Raw genomic sequence first — 17,771 nt, forward strand, 5'->3', positions numbered from 1 at the left:
CAGCGATGGCGGCTCATTTGCTGGTGCAGATCCTCGCACACTTCCGGTGCAACGCTGTGGCCTCTCTTTCTCGCTCTCTCTCTCTCATTCTCCTTCAATGTGTCACGTTCACTTCCTACCTTCAACACAAATAAGACCTCGTAACGCGGACGCGTTACGTGAGCACAATGCACGCGTAACAGCCACTCGTTGGCCCCGAAGAATGCCCGACGCCCGAGTGGTCGTGGTCCAACTATAGGCGCAGCTGCGACTCCCGAAGTCAAGAATGCGTCCAGTTCCACCACGTTCACAACGCCGGAGAACGGCATCTGCAGGCCGCACACACAAACACCCTACCACAGGACATATAGTAGAGGCACTTTCGAAAGGCACTCTCCCAACAGCATCACCACCATCATCATCATCGTCATCAGCATGATGTTCGTGGTCCAATCTTCTTCTGCAGCAGCAGCAGCAGCACGGCATCATCATCGTCGTACGTCGTCGTTCTACGTCGTTCTTTCGTCGTCGATGCTCAACGCCTCAACCGCGCCTCGGTCCCGTCCCGCTCTGCCGCTACAGCGCGAGAACCCACACGAGAACTAATTGCGCCACTGCTTCACCTTCCTTCCACCATTCCTGAGATGGTCCCAGAGTCCCTGGGATGGTCAAGCCCCATTTCAACGCACACCGCGGCCTCTGGCTCTCTGCTGCTGTTGCTGCTCCTGCTGCTATCTCTTTGCTTTTCTCCAAAGAGAAGCACCTCTCCGTCCCAGATCCCAGGTTCTGGCTGGCTCTTTCGGAATCTTGCCGGAATCCAGCAGCATCCAGCTCCCCTTTGCTCGCTCACTCACTCACTCGCTCGCGTGTCTGCGTGTGTGTGTGAGTGTGTCTGCGAGTATGTTTTACCCCCGGTTGATCAACATTCCTGTAGCCCATCGATGATCGCTGGTCCCTCGCGGTGCCTGGATCGGTGCCAAACGGTGCCCCCGTAAACCGGAGAGGAGCACCCCATTAGAGCTCCTCCTCCACCGTCCACCGTCCACCATCTCGGTGGATGTGGACGGCAAAGCGTGCAAAATGCCGCACGGTTCTAGCCTAGGGTCTCCCCGAAAGCACTCCAGATGCTCCAACCGGAGTCTCCAGAGATCCCGAAAAAAAAAACGCGTCCGATCTTCAGACTGAAGTGTGGAGAGCTCAAGCGATGCCTTCCGATGGAGCTCACCACCTCCCATTTTGGAAGCGCGCGCACGTGTGTGTGTGCGCATGCCGGAACACGTACAACAACATGATGCATTCTTCAGCGTGACCTGAACCCGGGCCCCGGGGACGTGCGTTCCTCTTTCACCTGGACGAACGCCCGGGATCGTTTGGACCTCTTCTCCGAGGGGGAGGGGGATTCGGGCGCACGAGCTCCAACGGAAACATATGTTCAAGAGCACCGCGTGAGCAGCGGGAGGAGTCACCGCGAAGCCGCTCTTCATTGTGCTACATTCATCGTCCTGCCGCAGCAACAGCAGCAGCAGCAGCAGCATCTCCTCTTATCTCTCTGCTGCGTCCTCTTGCTGTTCCTACACTTCCTACACTTCGGTGCCCCTCTACTTCCTACGCGGCCCTTGCGCACGGAGGCGCGCGTCGCGATTGCGTAAAGTGAAATGCGAGCGAGAAATGATTTCGAATAAAGTTATTATCGAGTTAAAGCGCGCAAGGGCCGCGCGGCGCGAGGTGCGGCGAGGTGCAAGGGATGGGGCTGCAATTGATAAATGTTTCATAGCCTTTTTGGGAAGCTCGGTTGATTGGAAGCTGCACGCAAGAAGCAAACCACGCAGTAACCAACAGCTGTTCGTGGTGGTCTCGATCGTGGTGGTTGGGTGGGGGGTTTGATTGAAAATTAAGGAGCGATTCCATTACCGGTAGCTTCCCCTCTCTGTCTGTCTGTCTGTCTGTCTGTCTGTCTGGCTGCGGCCTTGCCCAATCGGTTGGCCAAAGTATTTAATTGCCAACAGCCCAACGCTCAAGAATAAACATCGACCTTTTTCCATCTGCAATTTCAACAACGCACGCACTGTTTATGTGAAAATCTCACATATGTTTCACTCGTTTTTTTTTTTGTGGTTTTTGATGCATTGTAGAAGGGGGCAACACACCCAGCACCGCTCGCCCTGGGCAATATAATTGCAGATTATTAATGAAATGTATTAAACTTAATAAGAGTTAAGTAATTACTCTCGCCCGTCAGTACATTGGGCTGCCGACCAGTCGGTCGGTCGGTCGGTAATGTTTCTATAATTCGTCTTGTTAGCTCCGGTTTACCGTCCGGGGGCACGTATGCTGGTGCGTGTCTGGTGAATACGAGCCGACCCAGCCAGCCTGCAGTGAGCGGAAGTGTCGAAAGCGAACGTGTGCGGCCCCGCTTTTGGTGCTTTATGCGTTTCCCTTTTTCCCTCGCGAGAGCGTGCGCACAGTTAACGGAGAGGAAAACGGCAACAAAACGGTAACATTTTCCGGTCCCTATTAGTGGTGGTGGTGGTACGCGCACTGCACCAGCTCCTGGGGGGAATTGTTGCAGTTCGCTGAATGAAAGTGAAAGATGTCTTTCTTAAGACCTCTTCGCTTTAAGACGAGCCAACTCCTCTAGAGAAACGGCCGCTTCCGTTTGGAGCCACGTAGAGGAGACTCGCATCGCGGTATCAGTGACGCAGTAACGCAAACCTCCTGCCTCTCATCACCTTATCGCACCATCGGAGTAATAAGTGTTAATCTGATAAACCGGGAACGGCATAAATAAATTTAAACAAACTCATTCCCAGCAGCAAAAGGGCTGCTGCTAGTTGTCTCTCTCGTTTCTCTTGGTACAGAAATAAATCACAAACAACTATGACTTGGTGCTCGGTTTCCGGAACGGTCCGATTCCGAGTGTCACCGAGGCCAGGGCAGATAAGCAAGATCAACGCCGGACGATAGCCCTAGCATCGTGGTACGTCATGTGATGATCACGATGATAATGGAAGGTGCTAGATAGGGAGGTGCGCAACACCTTCCGGTCGGCTTCAGTGACGCCCTGTTGAGTGGGAATGTTTAACCGGAATGGAGAAGAATTGTTACGTCTTCATCTTCCATACCGCGTAGAGGGTTGTGTTCATTTTGAGATGATTTTTAAAGAATCTCTCCATATTGGATAAAGAATTACTTTCCTCCCAAGTAAAAGCGAGAGATCAAAGAGAACATAAAACATAATCGAAAACACTTTACACCGGCTACCGGCACCCGAGACCGGGTGTCTTGTCCAACAGACATTCCAACCATCTCGCTGGCGAGATAAGAAACCTTCCAACCGAAGAAAAAAAATGCATTCTCTCGGGACATTCGCCTGCGAAGTCGCCAACGTGATGCGGTTGCGATGCACAGCAGCAAGAAAAAAAAAGCACATAAAATGTCATCGCCACCTCCTCCTGCTTGCAAGGGTAGAAAATCCTCCCACAAAAGCTCCCGTCACTCACTCACAATAGACACAATCATGTCGAATCGAACGAACGAATCGACACAAAACCATCGAGAGCGGGTATGCGATGCAATGGGCGCATCAGGTGCATCAGATCAGCATCACCTGGGGCCGGCGAAGAGGGAACACATGTAACAGAAGAGAGACGACCACCAGACAGAGAGAGACAGAGAAAGAGAGGGCATTGCAATTGGAACGCGATTGCACACCACACACACACCACACTCTGGACCTCCCTTCATCTGATGCTCCTCAAGCACCACCGCTCCTCCTCCTCTTCCTCCTCCTCAAACACCAAGCACAATGCTCGCTCAATGCTCGCGCGGAAAGCGCGCGAAGAAAGACGACCGGGAAGAAAACCGGGAACCCGGCCCGGCCATCCTCCAAAGGGGACAAAACCTCGAACCGCGCGCAAAGAGAGTTGTATGTGAAAGATGATTAATCTTCAACAAATTTCCACGGACTCCCTCGGACACGGACTCTCCCACTCCCCCTTTTCTCCTTCGGTGTAAGGTGTTCATCTGGCACAATGGTCGCAGTCCGTAGTCGTCGCGTCGCGCGGTTCTTCTTCACGGTCTCGTGGCAAACGCAACGGCAATCGCAGCGCCGAGCATCGCGCGTGGTAAGAGCCACCCTGACACCCTTGGCGCCTTCTTCTTCCTCTTCGTTTTCTCCTCCTCCTCCTCCTACTACTGTCAGTGCCACCCACTTTTTTCTCACCACCACCACTGGTGCCATCGAAGGAGGGAGGGGGGAGGAAGCTTTCTGCGTCACCAACCCTAGAGCTTAATCCCGCTCCACTCCCTGAGGGCGGTCCCTCCCACGAACTCTTAACCTCAAACCCCGGGCCTACTAGCTAGCTGTGAGGATGATTATCAACAATTGTTGTTCACATTTGTGCACATTCATTTGTCTCTTGGCCATGTTTTCGCCACGACACAGCAGTGTGCGCACACACACACACACACAGCATAAGGTGGACCGCGACAAAGCGCTTCAACACACGAGTAATGGCGGCTGGTGCTGGTGTGAAACCGCATCATGCATCGCAGCATGCTCGGAACCACATTCCATCCTGTAGCAGGCCAGCTAGCCAGGATCCTGGACTCGAGCATCTCCTCGTCTTGGTGTGCTGCTGGCAGTATCAGCGGCAGCTAATCTGGTTTAGTGTTACTCTGCAAAACCACTCGACGACGACGACAACGATGATGATGACGCCTCGATCGTCGCATCGTCGTCGTCGTCGATCCGCGAAGCCCCAGCAGCAGCACCTCTCATCGTGTGGAATCGATGCAAAGATGAAGTGCGAAAAGTCATTGCAATATCCAGCACCAACAGCAGCAGCAGTGCTCTGCCTCTCCTCTTTTCCCCCTCACATTCTCGCCACCCGCCGCAGCCCGAACCGAATGGCCGTCGACGGGGCTTCTGCGCTGCCGCCGGGAAAATGGTGGCACGACATTAAGGAAGCCACAAAGTATCCTATTTCATCATAAGCACACGTCGTCATCGTTGTCGTCGTCGTCGTCGTCGTCGCGAGACTCAATCTCGAGAGTCAGCCAGCCGACTTGGCTAGCCAGCCAGCCCGGCCTCTTGCGGTCGCGACTGCATTCTGCCACCGAAAGGGCACATGATCAGGTGTGAAGTGAGGACGATTTATTATCATTTGGCTGCCGGCGAGCGACTAGAGTGGAGAGGAATCTGGCAAGAACAAGTAAGCCAGACCGAGAGTCAATGGATGACATTCGTCGCTGTTGTTGTTGTTGTTGTTGTTGTTGGCGATCGATCCGCAAACTGATCAGAGAACAGTGATGTCAACCATTTCGCAACAAACGAACAGAATACGTCATCAGTGGCTGCAGGCAACAGTTGTTTTTTTGTTCATAATCTGCAACATGATGCAGTTATGTGGGTTTAGACATAGTTGTAGTGCCAATACTTCTACTGCTGCTGCTGCATGCTAAAGCTAATTAAAAAATCCCTTTCGAGGTGATCCTGTAAGCATAGTTGGATAGCCGTTGGATCAGCACTCCAGCTAACACCGATCGATCGAATCGAATACCGCTATTCAGTTAGTCAAGCTGCAAAGTCAACATGGAAGTATTAGTCCCTCGAGTAGTTTTAAAAATAAATGAAAACCCCCACCGCGGTCGCGGAAAGAGCGCACCACGAACGGCACGTAACCTTTGGGCGTTTATCGCGACGACAACCTTCGCGTCGCAGGTGAAGCGCACACCCTGTATTGTCGTTATTGAAGGCGAACAGGCCAATGGGACCAAATGGATGGGGTAGGGGGGAGGGAGGGGACTCGTGTGCTGAGCCCACGACACCTACCCCCCTACGGAAGCCCTATCAGTGCCCTTTAGCACCGCATGTTCCGTTGTTCCGTTGAACCAGAAGGCCGTGGACGCAATGTGACGCGCGGCCATTGTTTCGCGTTCGAGCGAACGCGTCGAAACGGAAAAGTGAGGATCGTTAACGGCCCCCAACTAGAGGGAACCCCGGGATGGGAGGAGAGAGAGAGAGAGAGGAACGAACTCAAGAATGGAAGTCAACAGAGACATCATCGTACGCATCGCATCGCGCAGCAAACAAACGGTCTGCCGCGCCCTCTGGCCACTCTGGCTCTGGCCCAGACCAGACCCCCACTTCTCTAACGATACTCCACCTTCACGATGGCCATTGGCGGTAGATAAGGATTAACGTTTGACCGGAGACACACCACAAGATAAGACTAATTAAATAACCGACGCGGTGGTGCGTTCGAGCGTTTTTCCTCCACTTGGAATCCTAAGGTCACGAGCAGAGCGCGTTGCTTCCTACGCTTCACGTGTTGGTTGGACGTTTTGGAACGCGGAACGCGTTTTAGTCCGGACACGAGGTTGTCAGACTCCATGATGGAAGCTACTAAAGAGCTTGAAACAGAATTTTGGACTTTAAATTTTGTAACCAAAAACTATCTAATTCCAAGGCCCCATATTATGGAAAGCATACAGTGGAGCCGAGTACCTGACACACACATACAGCCTGGGGTGTTGTTTCCGGTTTTCTTTCTTTCGAAACCTGCGTCCTCTTGCCTCCTGCCCTATCCTAGGCTACACTTGTGAGCACTTTCTCCAGCGTGATGGTGCGTCCCCCCGCTCAAAAAACACACACACAGACACACACACACACACAGCACACACGACGCCCCCTCGGCATGCGCTTCGAACAGATTAAAGGCCGAGCAATGGCCGCACGATGAAGTAATAAAAATTCTTAACTCGATTGTCATCCACCGTTCACCGGCTGCAACAGGGAACACCTCTGCTGCAATTACTCATGCCGTACGTGTGCGTTACGCGTTATCTCTCCCCTTGCCCCAGGTCCCCCCCCCCCCGGGGTACCCCCCTGGGCCAGCAAACCATGGTCCCAAAACTTTCTCTTTCTACAGAAATGTGTTGAACTGAAACTAAACGAAAAAGAAGGCCGCCGCTGCCGCCACCATCGTCGAAGGAAAAGAAATCGAACGTCAACTAATAGAGAGACAGAGAGAGAGAGAGAGAGAAGAGGGGCGCGAAAAGAGACAAAAAAGGCCTCCATCAAAAAGCCATCATCGACGTCGTCGGAGTCGTCGGAGTCGTCGGTTCACGCGTGTTGCGAGCGCGCGCGCGGCGTTTGAAGAACAATCACATTCCACTTCCACCACGACGACGATGATGGCGGCGGCGCTGGAATTGCCACGCGTAAGACGCTGATCATGACGAGCATGATGATGATGATGATGAGGATCGCGATCGCGCGGCTTCGCCAAAGACCTTTCCCTTTTCCGCACAGCTGTTGCCTCTGCTGTTGGCTGCAGTTCATTGCACCCTCACCGCCTGGCAGTCGTCGTCGTGATGATGATGTGTGAACGACGCACGGTTTGTGTGACGCACGGTTTGGCCCCCATTTTGGAGACACACACACACGACACGCACGATCGGCACGGTGTGCGTGCATTGGCCGGGCCATTGAGGTTAATAGAACCGTTCGCTCGTGTGCAGCGTGCAGAGAGGATATCCTTCCTCGACATTTCCGCTCTCGAACACCACCACCACCAGCACCACCTGCCCCCCGCGGCCTGCCGCTAAGTGGCCAACGATTATCCAATAATGGAATTAGCCGTTAGCGGGACAAACGGTGCACCACAAACGACTCGCTCGCTTGCCCTCTAACTAAACGACGCACGCAACGTCTCAGAACTTCCACCGGAAGCCAGACCGGCCAGCAACCGCCGGCCAACCGAGCCAGCCAGCCCGCTATTGCCCTGAGGGTCAGCGTCGTCGGCGGCCAGCAAGCACTACTCTCCCAGCGCCCGCGCCAAAGGCGAGTAGCGAAAGTAATCAATTTCACTGCCGATAGCTGTTGCCGCTCCACGTCGCCGTGACGTCGCCAGCGTCGTCGCCGTCGTCGTCGTCATCATCGCACTTTCTACTGCAAAAAATAGGTAACATACCCTCCCCCGGCCCCCTCGTTGGCCACCGGCATCATGGCCGAAAGGAATGCTGGCCCCGCTGGCCGCTGGCATGCTGCCAATAATTAGAAAGAGTGCCGCGCGCGCGCGCGCGCTCAACCCGCAGTTTTGCGAAATATGTTGGCGCGCAATGAAAGTGAAACAAGCGCTGGGGCGAGTTCCGATGCCAACGGCCAACGGCGGCGCATTCCAATGCGGTCACTTTGCGCATCGCAGGATGGACCCGGGCGAGCCCGAGGGCGGACCGCGCGTCGAGCCGATCTGTCTGTCTCTTCTTTCAATTTCAAAATTTGAAATTTCCGCAAAAAAAAATACCGTCCGCTAGCGTCACCGGTGGCGGTTCGTTTGAACGGACCGAGGAAGCGGGAGTGCCGGGGGAGGGAGCTGGAGAGTTCCACAGGGAAAAGGGAGAGCGCCGCGATCGTTCGCACAAACGGGGCACAAAACACGCCTCGTACAACCGGGCGGCCGGCCAATGGCCATCTATTATGCGATCGGAAGCCCTTGAAACAAAACGAACGGATGGACGGACGGACGGACGGAAGAGGTAGTTGAGGAAGCGTCCGCACCGACCGACGGACGTCAGACAACGCACCATCCCCCCCCCCCCCCCCCCCCTTTCGGTGCTTCAATCGCGAACACAACGAAACCCTCAGAAGACAAGAAGTTTGTGAAATTGAAAAATTAACAGCTGCTGAAAACGAGGGGTTTCGATTCCAGTTCGCGAGTTCCATGCGCCTTTCGCGTTCGCTGCCCTCCCTCCTCCCCTTTCCCATTCCCCCGTAGTCTGCCTTGGAGCACTACAGACTTGTTGTTGGCCAGTAGTGGCCTCTGGTACACCAAAAATGCCGCCAAAGTGGTTTTTGTTTTAGTCTCTTTCTCTCTCTCTATCTGGTTTTCGATTTTTCTCCAGCTACAACCCGACCTGGCCTGGACCTCCACTTGCACACACACACGCACACCCGGGAGGGAGGCACTTAATCAGCAAACGATTTGCTCGCAACGATGACGGCTGCTGTTGCTGCTGCTGCTGCTGCTGTTGGCGCTTAGAAGTGGAACTGTTGTTCGGTGGGAACCAGACGTTAATCGGCGGCCCTTGCGACCAAGAACCCACTGGAGCGACGCCAGAAAGTCTTGCTCTTGGAGTCTGGCCTGATGGGGGAATTGGTTCAACCACATCGATCCACGTTTGGCTTTCGAGCCCCGGGAGTCAGCGAACTCCGCTCGAATGTCGAAACAATTTAACCATTACCGGACCGGACCCGGCACATTGGAATGCCATATGCGATGCGTGAGGGGAGGGGAGCACGTGTTCAGTCGCTTATGCGCGATCGGAGCCTCAATTTTGTCGTCGGACACCCCCCTTCGAGTGTGTGAGCACGAGAGGAAATGGCTAATAACAGCACTTTCAGGCCGCGATGGCTGGTAGAGCCACAACCGGGGAGAAAGAGAGAAAACAGCAGAAGATGCTGATGCTGCAGAAGCTGCTCCTCGACCGGTGAACGGTTGGTTGTGGTGCGTGCGCTTCAACCTGTACCACCACCACCACCAGGCCGGATCTCAAGTTCATCATTCGATTTCGATTATGGCAGCGGCCAGGGAACGGCCAAGAACCGTTGGCCTAGAATCACTGTCCTGTCCTATGTGTGGGGTGAGGGACAGGGAGTCGACGGTCGACGACACGTCTGGTGTGGTGTGCCAGGAGCGCTTTTCCCGTGATAAATGCGCACATGCGATGCGTGATGCCACGATCACTGTTATTAGACGCTTCCGGTAACCTGGTGATGGTGGTGGTGGTGGTGGCGATCAACGGCCAGCCAGCGAGCACGCCAGCCAGCAGTGAGAAATGGGAATTCGGTGCCATACGGGTTCCCGTTTTGCCGGTGTCTCTGGTGGGGGGGGGGACCACCTCGAGAGGTCACCACGATTATTGGTTCGCGATCCGGCGAGACCTACATTCGATTCGATTCCGCCGCTTCGCGCCGCACACAGATAAGCGCTCATTCGTACCGTTTTTTTTTTTTGTGGGCTTTGAGGTCACCGGAAGAAGGGACCTAGAGTAGGGAGAGGGCACGGGCACCTAGCACTTTTGATGCGTCTCTGGATCCACGTCCAGCAGTTTCGCTATCTACCGGGAATGTCAGACCTTTCTCCTCGAGGGGCACCATAGCAAAGCGATATATAGTCGAGGCGGAGGTTCGACTACAAATCTGGATTTGAAGTATATTCCAACGGACACTGTAACTCCAGAGACCTGGAAGTTCCAACTATAAGTCTAGACATGAAAGATCCAATGTGAGAACTTACAAGTCTAGACTTGCAGCGCCTAGACCTGGAGCGTTCCCCCAGGAGCCCAATTCCTGCAGCGAACTACAGGAACAACCTATCCAACAATGTTGACCAACGGAATGATGAGTAGGAGCATTCGAGTGCGCTGGAATGTATACAACTTCAGGCCCGGCTGTAGTGACAACGAAAACACAGACATCCAAGCGAGCACCTGAAGGAAAGAGTATCTCGTCGAGAGATGGCGTTTAAGCATCGACACGACGAGTCGAGTCCTTCAGCAGACCGTAGCATCATACACCAGCAGCACCAGCAACAGAGCAGCTGCTGTTCAACTCAACTTCCAAAAAACTCGAAAAGTCCCGCCAGAGCACGGTTCCAGTGCTGCTGCCGATTTGTTGCGGTCAACGAGCTTCGCCTCGTAGCGCGTTCGCATTTCGTTCCACACCGCCGCGATCGGCCACAGTGGCGCGCCTTTTTTGCATAAATTATGCTGCACGATGGGCTCTCCAACATCACGATGATGATGCCGATGCTGTTGCCGATGCTGATGATGCTGATGATGATGATGATGGGGAGGCGAACCGAGTGCTTCTGGCCCCAAAAAATTGTCCTCACTTCACCTGCCCGTCTTCTTTCTCTCTCTCGTTCGATCTTCAGTGCGTGAAGCCACCGTTGCGTATTGCGCAGGAGACGAAAGACCCCTGGACCAGGAGGACGAGGACGTCTCCACCGGTCCTCACCGTTCGCCTCTCTCTCTGTCCTGCCAACCCCGGGAAGCCGTTGTTTTCGTTCGCGCTTCGCCAAAGTTCAATCTGAAGTGTCTGGCTGGCCAGGCTGGCTGGCTGGCATACTTGAGAGACGAAGGAACATGCTTGAAGCGGCGATCCACGGCGATCTCAACATTGCTCTCCTCCACTTCACATGCTGCTGGTTGCCCTTCTTCTTCTTCGTCGTCGTCTTCGTAGTTACTGTTCAGTTGTTATTCTTTTTTCCCCATTGCTTTACTTGTTGGCCTCTCCTGGTCCGCGGCGAGGTCACCAGGCCCCTGAAGGGGCCCCCAAAATGGCCCTGACCATCGATCCAGACGCTCCACCACCACAGAACGCTCGCTCGCTCGCTGCGGTCGGTCCAGTCCCAGGCCGTGGTCGCGATGCAATCGCCAACCTTTCGACCCTTCCCTCATGATCCACATCCGTTGCTTATGCTGTTGGCCGGACGGACCGACTGGCCGGTCTCACTTGTACTTGTTGGAGACATGGCAGGCAGGCAGCAGTAGTAAGGCCGATTGGAGTATGGCACCGAAAGATCGGTCAGTAAGTCGCGACCGCCGATCGGCAATCTGTCTGTTGCGGTCGACTGGTCACTTGTTGGAGAGACGGAGAGAAGGCGGCGATGCTGTTGCTGTTGCTGCTGCTGCATTCCTTCGTCGCCGAGGGGAAAAGTTGCGAAGGGCGTCGTATGCTCACGTGTGCTTTGTGCGAATATTTTCCTCGATTCAATTCGAACCAACGCCAGAACCAGAAAGCAATCTCGAACTCGCGGGCTGGTCTCGGTATGTCTCCTGTCGAGACGGAGGGCCACGTTCTCTCTTTCGCTCCAATAACCAATCGATTGGCGGGAGCATAAAGTATGTTGCAGCACACATATGGCAGCACACTGCTCAGCCGTCAGCCTTCATTGCGCTCGAGATGTAGAGCATGCTGGCACGCATTCCGCATGACGTGAAATGTGCTCCAAATGCGCGTTCCTCCCCACATCAGCAACAGTCACATCGTTAACGTACGAATGTAGCATCCTATTAATTACCTCGAAACCAATTAAATAACCAAGTGATTAATCGGCAAAGTGACGAATGACGGTGACGTCATCAATTACGTGCCAACCACCTCGCTTATCAAGTCACCCAGTTTATCAAGGCTAATAAGCAGCGCAAGGCAACGTTACCAACCCATGGTTGATGGCCAATTCCACGACTCACGATAAGCCGCACACTAATAATCAATGTGCGTCCTCGGAGCTCAGTTGCGTGTGAATCACCATCGCGAATTGAAACAACGGAGGAACCGACGTTGCAGACTGTATGGCATTCGTTTGCTGAGAACCTTCTCCAAAAGATATCAAACACAACCAACGACACACACATAAGCCGCTGCAACGGCTAAAGGGAAACCAAAAGCATAAAACCGAGCATCTGCATTTGCATTTCGGTTGCAGCAGCAGCTGCACAATCAAAGCCCGAATCCCGAATGTTGGGAGCGCACAACGAAAAGTGGGCGGCAAAAAGGTGCGATTAAAGACAAAAAAATGCTCGAATCGAGAACACTTGCAACAGCAGCAGCAGCTAAGGGTATCGAACGATTGGTCGATCGGTTTGGTGCTGCGACCCACGTGAGATCGGTCTGTGCTGTGGTCACAGAAGCCCCCTGATAGGGGACAGTAGTAGGCTGTGCCAGGCAGGCAAAGAGAGGGAAGCGACAAATTTAAGAGTTTGGCAAACAAAATACACCGTTCGTTCTTGTTGCTGGTTCGGCGGCGGCTGCGGCTGCGGCAGCAAGGAATGACAAAATAAAAGTTTTAGTGGCCAGCATGGACCACTCCGAAAGGAGAACTCACCCGATTGCATTCCAGGGCCGCGGCACTGTGCTCCTCGCGCTGCCGGAAACAGTGCGTGCATTTGCTCTTGTTGAAGATATTCGGCGAAAATTTACGACACTCGATATTGCGGGTACCCATGTTTCTTTCGGCTCCGGGGTGCTGCTGACCCGCAACTGGCCAGCGCTTCTGCGGCTTCGATTTCTACTTCTTATTCTTGATTTCGAAACACACACACACACACGCACGTACACGATTTCGGTGCTACTGCTGGCCGTGGTCAAAAGCGCACGCTCTAATGCAACACCGTTGGCGTGGCATTCGCAGCACTACTGCCGATCGGCCACAACTCGCGGACAGAAAAAAACGGGACAACGGAACACACAGAACGACGTTGTGGCCTGGGGTCTTTGCCGAACCTGCGACAAAAAACGCTGAACGCGATGAATACTGGATTCTGGTTGCTGCTGGTTGCTGCGATCTCGCGACAATCGAATGCGCTCATGCGCGCGATGCACTAATGCTGCGGCAACACCACCATGCTCCTTGGATTGGAGTGGATTTTGTTTTAGGGAAAGGACCTTAACAGGGGGTCTAAAAAGGAAAATCACTTTTTGCACTCTCCTTCACACACACTCACTCTCCCTCTCTTTCTCTCTCTCTATCACGGTATCCACACGATGAAGGAAGGCGCAGAGCCTATTATGCAAAATGGATGCACATGATGACCGTGCAGGGGTGTGCCTGGAGCGTCGAGGGCTCTAACGCACTTTCGCTATCAACAGACACTTTCGTCGCTGCTTCTCACTGACGGCCACGCACTGCCATCTGCTCTGTGTGTGTGTGTATGTCGACGTGAACACCTCGGTTGTGTCGTTGGTCGTGCGTTGTTTCTGTTCGACAAACCAACAAGTACGACCTCTGCTTGCTTTACTCCTCTATTGCTCAATATGCTTTGTGTTGTTGTTGAGAGAAACACTACGATCACACAATTGCATCTGCAGACACACACGCACGCATGGGGATACACTTGCAACACACGCGAAATCACGACGCACGTGCGCCGGGACACTTGGGCACTTCAGGTGCGCTCTAGAGGGAAAGGGAAAAGAAATCATCAGGACGGTTTCGAAACAAAATTCGTTCGCGAGTGGTACGTAGAGGGTGCTGGGGGATAGGGAGTCTACGTCAGTTCTAGTTCACGTGACTCGTGTATCGATTTAATGCTGAATGTAGCTTTCGATGTCTACTAGATGACTAAAGGAAGTCTTCTCAAATGTAACCATGGAATTCTAGACAAGAATGACTTTGTCCGGAGGTTTGCGTAGCCTGCTAAGTGGATGATAATCAATTCATCGTCTTCTGGATCAGAAAACCAACGACTCGACCTTGGATGAGCCAACAACATGATATCATTCTAGATCTTTCAAAAAGACTTTTCTCGTAGGCACTACTCCGTGAGTAACAGCAATGATTCATCCATCATCGCGCACGGCACGGCCAAACAAGGTTGTAATCCATTGTTGCCTAAAATGCGGCCCAGCTGATCATCATCATTATCATCAACCCCATTACAGACAATCGGGGAGTGTGAAACGCAATGAGAATTGCTACTTTCATTGCGAGTTCTTGCTTCAATTGCATCTCTCTGCACAGTACAGCAACCCGTCGGATCAACAACAATTTGTGCCCGCCCTCGCCAGCATCATCGTCGTCACCATCATCATCATCATCATCATAACAATAAAGACAACGCAAACGCAATTCCATCCACACAACACAATCGTCAACGGGGCGGCCAGTGTGTGGCAATATGCACGTTGCGTACGCATACGCATACAATCTGGCACTCCTACACAGCAGCACCGCCAGAACGCGCGTTCCAACAAGCTTCCCACACACAGACCAACATCGCAACCGCGACCGCGAGCGCGCCCAAGAGATTGCGCGACACCCGATGACGACGACAACGGCGACGACGACGACGACGACGTGGGGGGACCCCAACGTGACGATGGTTTTTGGAATTCTTTCGCAAGAACAGCACCCGCACACCACACACACTTGTACCACCAGTCACAGTCCAGCCCAAATAACGGCAGAGTTTGAGTTGCACAACCGCCCGTCCTTCCCTCCGAATACTGTCACTAACCGTGCGGGCTGGACGACACACATTCATGTTGTCAACGCATTTATGTTGTTTTGTATTGGAAACATGTGCATCGGAGGAACGATTTGCCGATGGCGTCTTCACGTGGGTCTGTCGTGGGTCACCAGAACCACAACACAACAACGCATCCCGTGTATTTACGACCATTCGATGGTAGAAAGACGATCGACGATGACGATGATGACGATCGCACCTTACGCACCCTTTAACACGCACACACGCTCAACCGTCATCTCCGGCAGCATAGAGCAGGTAAAAGCGAACATCATCTCCCCTGGCGAGCGCCGCCGCATGCCGCCAACCACCAACAACACAACAACAGTAACCTACCTCGTTCACACACTCGCTCCCTCTCTCTCTCTCACTCTTTCTCTCACGTTCCAACAACAATGCAGGAATTTTAAGGTTTTTTTCTCACTTTTCGGAGGACACTTGTACAACTGCCCAACGATCGCTGGCTGGCTGGCTGGCTGGCTGGCCTTTCTCGATGGCCGATCTCGAATCAGCAGCCAGATCGCAGGTGGACGATGATGATGATGATGGTGATGATCGTGGATTGTTTACGGATTCGTAATGGTGCAAGCGCAACTCCGAACAACCAGTCTCTCACTACACTTTTCGCTATCGAAACCGAACGCGAACCCAATACGAAATTCGATGCGTACTCAACGGCTGCCGCGGGAAAACTGCTCGGACCTATCTTGTCATGACGCTCCTGGGGTTCACGAGCCGCGCACACCGCTGTTGTGGGTTGCCGTTCGCGTGGGGTTGTTTCAGAGGTGCTGCGCCAGGTTGAGAACCATGAATTAATTCGTGCGGATTTGATGGGCTATGCTGGGTGTTTTATTTCACCCACAAAATGTCATTTTAAAGAATTTGCCACCAGTTATCTTTTATTTCTACCATCTTCCAGACAATCTGCAGATTTCATGTCGGAAGAAATCTGTTTCCTTTAAGGAGTACCAGTTTCAAAACAGTTTCTACCCTCTATTGGTGGTGATCTACCAGACCTTAGCTGGTTTTATGAACTCTAGTTTAGTTTGGTTTACTAGTAATGAAGCTACTTTTTTTCAACATTACGGATTTGGTGCTAAAATCCAGTTCTGTTCTGTTCTTTTAACACCGTCTCTTAGCTTCTTATTTTTATCTTTCAATTCGCGTAGAATCGAATATTCTTGGTTCATTCCCATGTCTTCAAGGTGTATAGAAATATTTGTTCAACCAAACTCTAAATTATAATTAAATTTTTTGACATTTTCTTTAAACAATTGGGCTACAGGCAACATGACTAGTTTTGGGTAGCTCTTGTAAATCCGAACGAATTTATTCCCACACTAAACGAATGAACTTCAACAGCAGACACGAACCTCTTTGATCGCCTTCGTTACTTGCATCTAACTTTGAACAAATGTTTACTTTTATATAAACTACAACTTGAATTCCTCCAAGTCTTCTAAACCTTTAAGAGAAAAAGTAGAAAAAGAAATTCAAGGACAAAAGTGTTTGGCTACAACCACAAGCAGTTTTATTATCCTACTCCATTTAACTGAATGAATGAGTGTCTACGAGAGAACATGCGGTGATGGGTTCCACGAAGATCGTTTTTTGTGGTGAACGTTCATCGGCACCTTCAGATGAACGATCGTTCGCGATCGTACGAAAGGGTTAAAAGATGAAGAGCGTTGATGATCGTTGCGAGCACTAGCGTAGATGTTCACACCGGATGCGTTTGCGTCTGAGGTTCAAACGATTCGCGCGTGTCCTGGCAAATAGACATGAGAAGTTCCTTATCATTTACTTTTAGATGAATGAGGATCCGTTTGGCTGATTTATCATATATTTTTATCAACCTACAACAATAAGCTTTTTATGCGTTTCTTAACTCCTAACAGTATTGGAACACTTTAAGCTATTTTTTGTGATCTTCTTCATACAAAAAGGGGTTTCACGAACGATGCACAATACTGGTACGCAACTTGCATACCAACAAACGAGCACGCCCCAGCATAAGAACGTGAAACATGAACACTCGTTTGTTGGAGAACATTACTAAAGTCAAAGCATCAATGGGGAAACACATTTAATGGCAAGCAAAAGACAAGCAAAAAACGGCACATTCGCCATCTCGGTCAGCTCAGCCCGCGATCTAACGTCGAGCAGCATTGATCAATAATTTATGTACATAATCACCAATTACGCCCTAATCTTACCGCCCAATTCATCGATCTGCATCCCAATCAATTCTTGTCGCCCAAGCCCCACAAGCAGCCTCTTCGTTTGCTGCCAGTGCCAGTGGCATCTCCCCCTCACCTCTGCATAGGCTCCCTGCGCCTCCATTGCAAGTGTACGAAACACGATCTTTAGTAGCCATGGTGGCGGCGGCAACGGCGGCGTCGGCGGCGGCTGCTGCAACGGTGATCTTATCAAACGCTCCGCTGAACAATATATTAATCCCCGTTAAGCTTATCATCGCCACTTACGAGAATCGTCAATTTCTTTGCCACCTTTTTAGTCCCGGCCAGAGAAGGCCGAGGGTGTCCGCTATACTTCCGCTCCTGCGTCGTCGTCGTCGTCGCGCTCTTCTGCTGCACATAATTCTTCCTTCAATCACGGGGCACAAATTGTAGCTTTTAGAAGACAGCGGGAAGGGAAGGCGGACATCGTAGACACAGTCACAGCAGCAACAGCAGCAACACAAGACACATGCTCGAGATGCAACGGGAACGTGAAGAACGCGCGTCATTGAT

At 52.2% G+C, this 17,771-nt stretch overlaps 1 protein-coding gene across 6 annotated transcripts in view; it reads right to left on the reverse strand.

Moving 5' to 3' along the window:
- The window catches only part of LOC125951527 (protein outspread), a 170,502-nt gene extending 154,809 nt beyond the window's left edge, over positions 1-15,693 (reverse strand). For all 6 annotated transcript variants that reach the window (XM_049680425.1, XM_049680421.1, XM_049680424.1 and 3 more), the window contains exons 1-2: positions 15,355-15,693; positions 12,876-13,946 (exon numbers count right to left, since the gene is read on the reverse strand). In XM_049680425.1, the coding sequence (XP_049536382.1) occupies positions 12,876-12,995 (120 nt within the window). In that variant the 5' untranslated portion in view covers positions 12,996-13,946; positions 15,355-15,693. The remainder of the gene's footprint in view (positions 1-12,875; positions 13,947-15,354) is intronic.
- Between the last annotated feature and the right edge of the window lie 2,078 nt (positions 15,694-17,771).

The sequence above is a fragment of the Anopheles darlingi genome, chromosome 2 (assembly GCF_943734745.1).
Source record: "Anopheles darlingi chromosome 2, idAnoDarlMG_H_01, whole genome shotgun sequence".
Classification (NCBI taxonomy): Eukaryota; Metazoa; Arthropoda; class Insecta; order Diptera; family Culicidae; genus Anopheles; species Anopheles darlingi.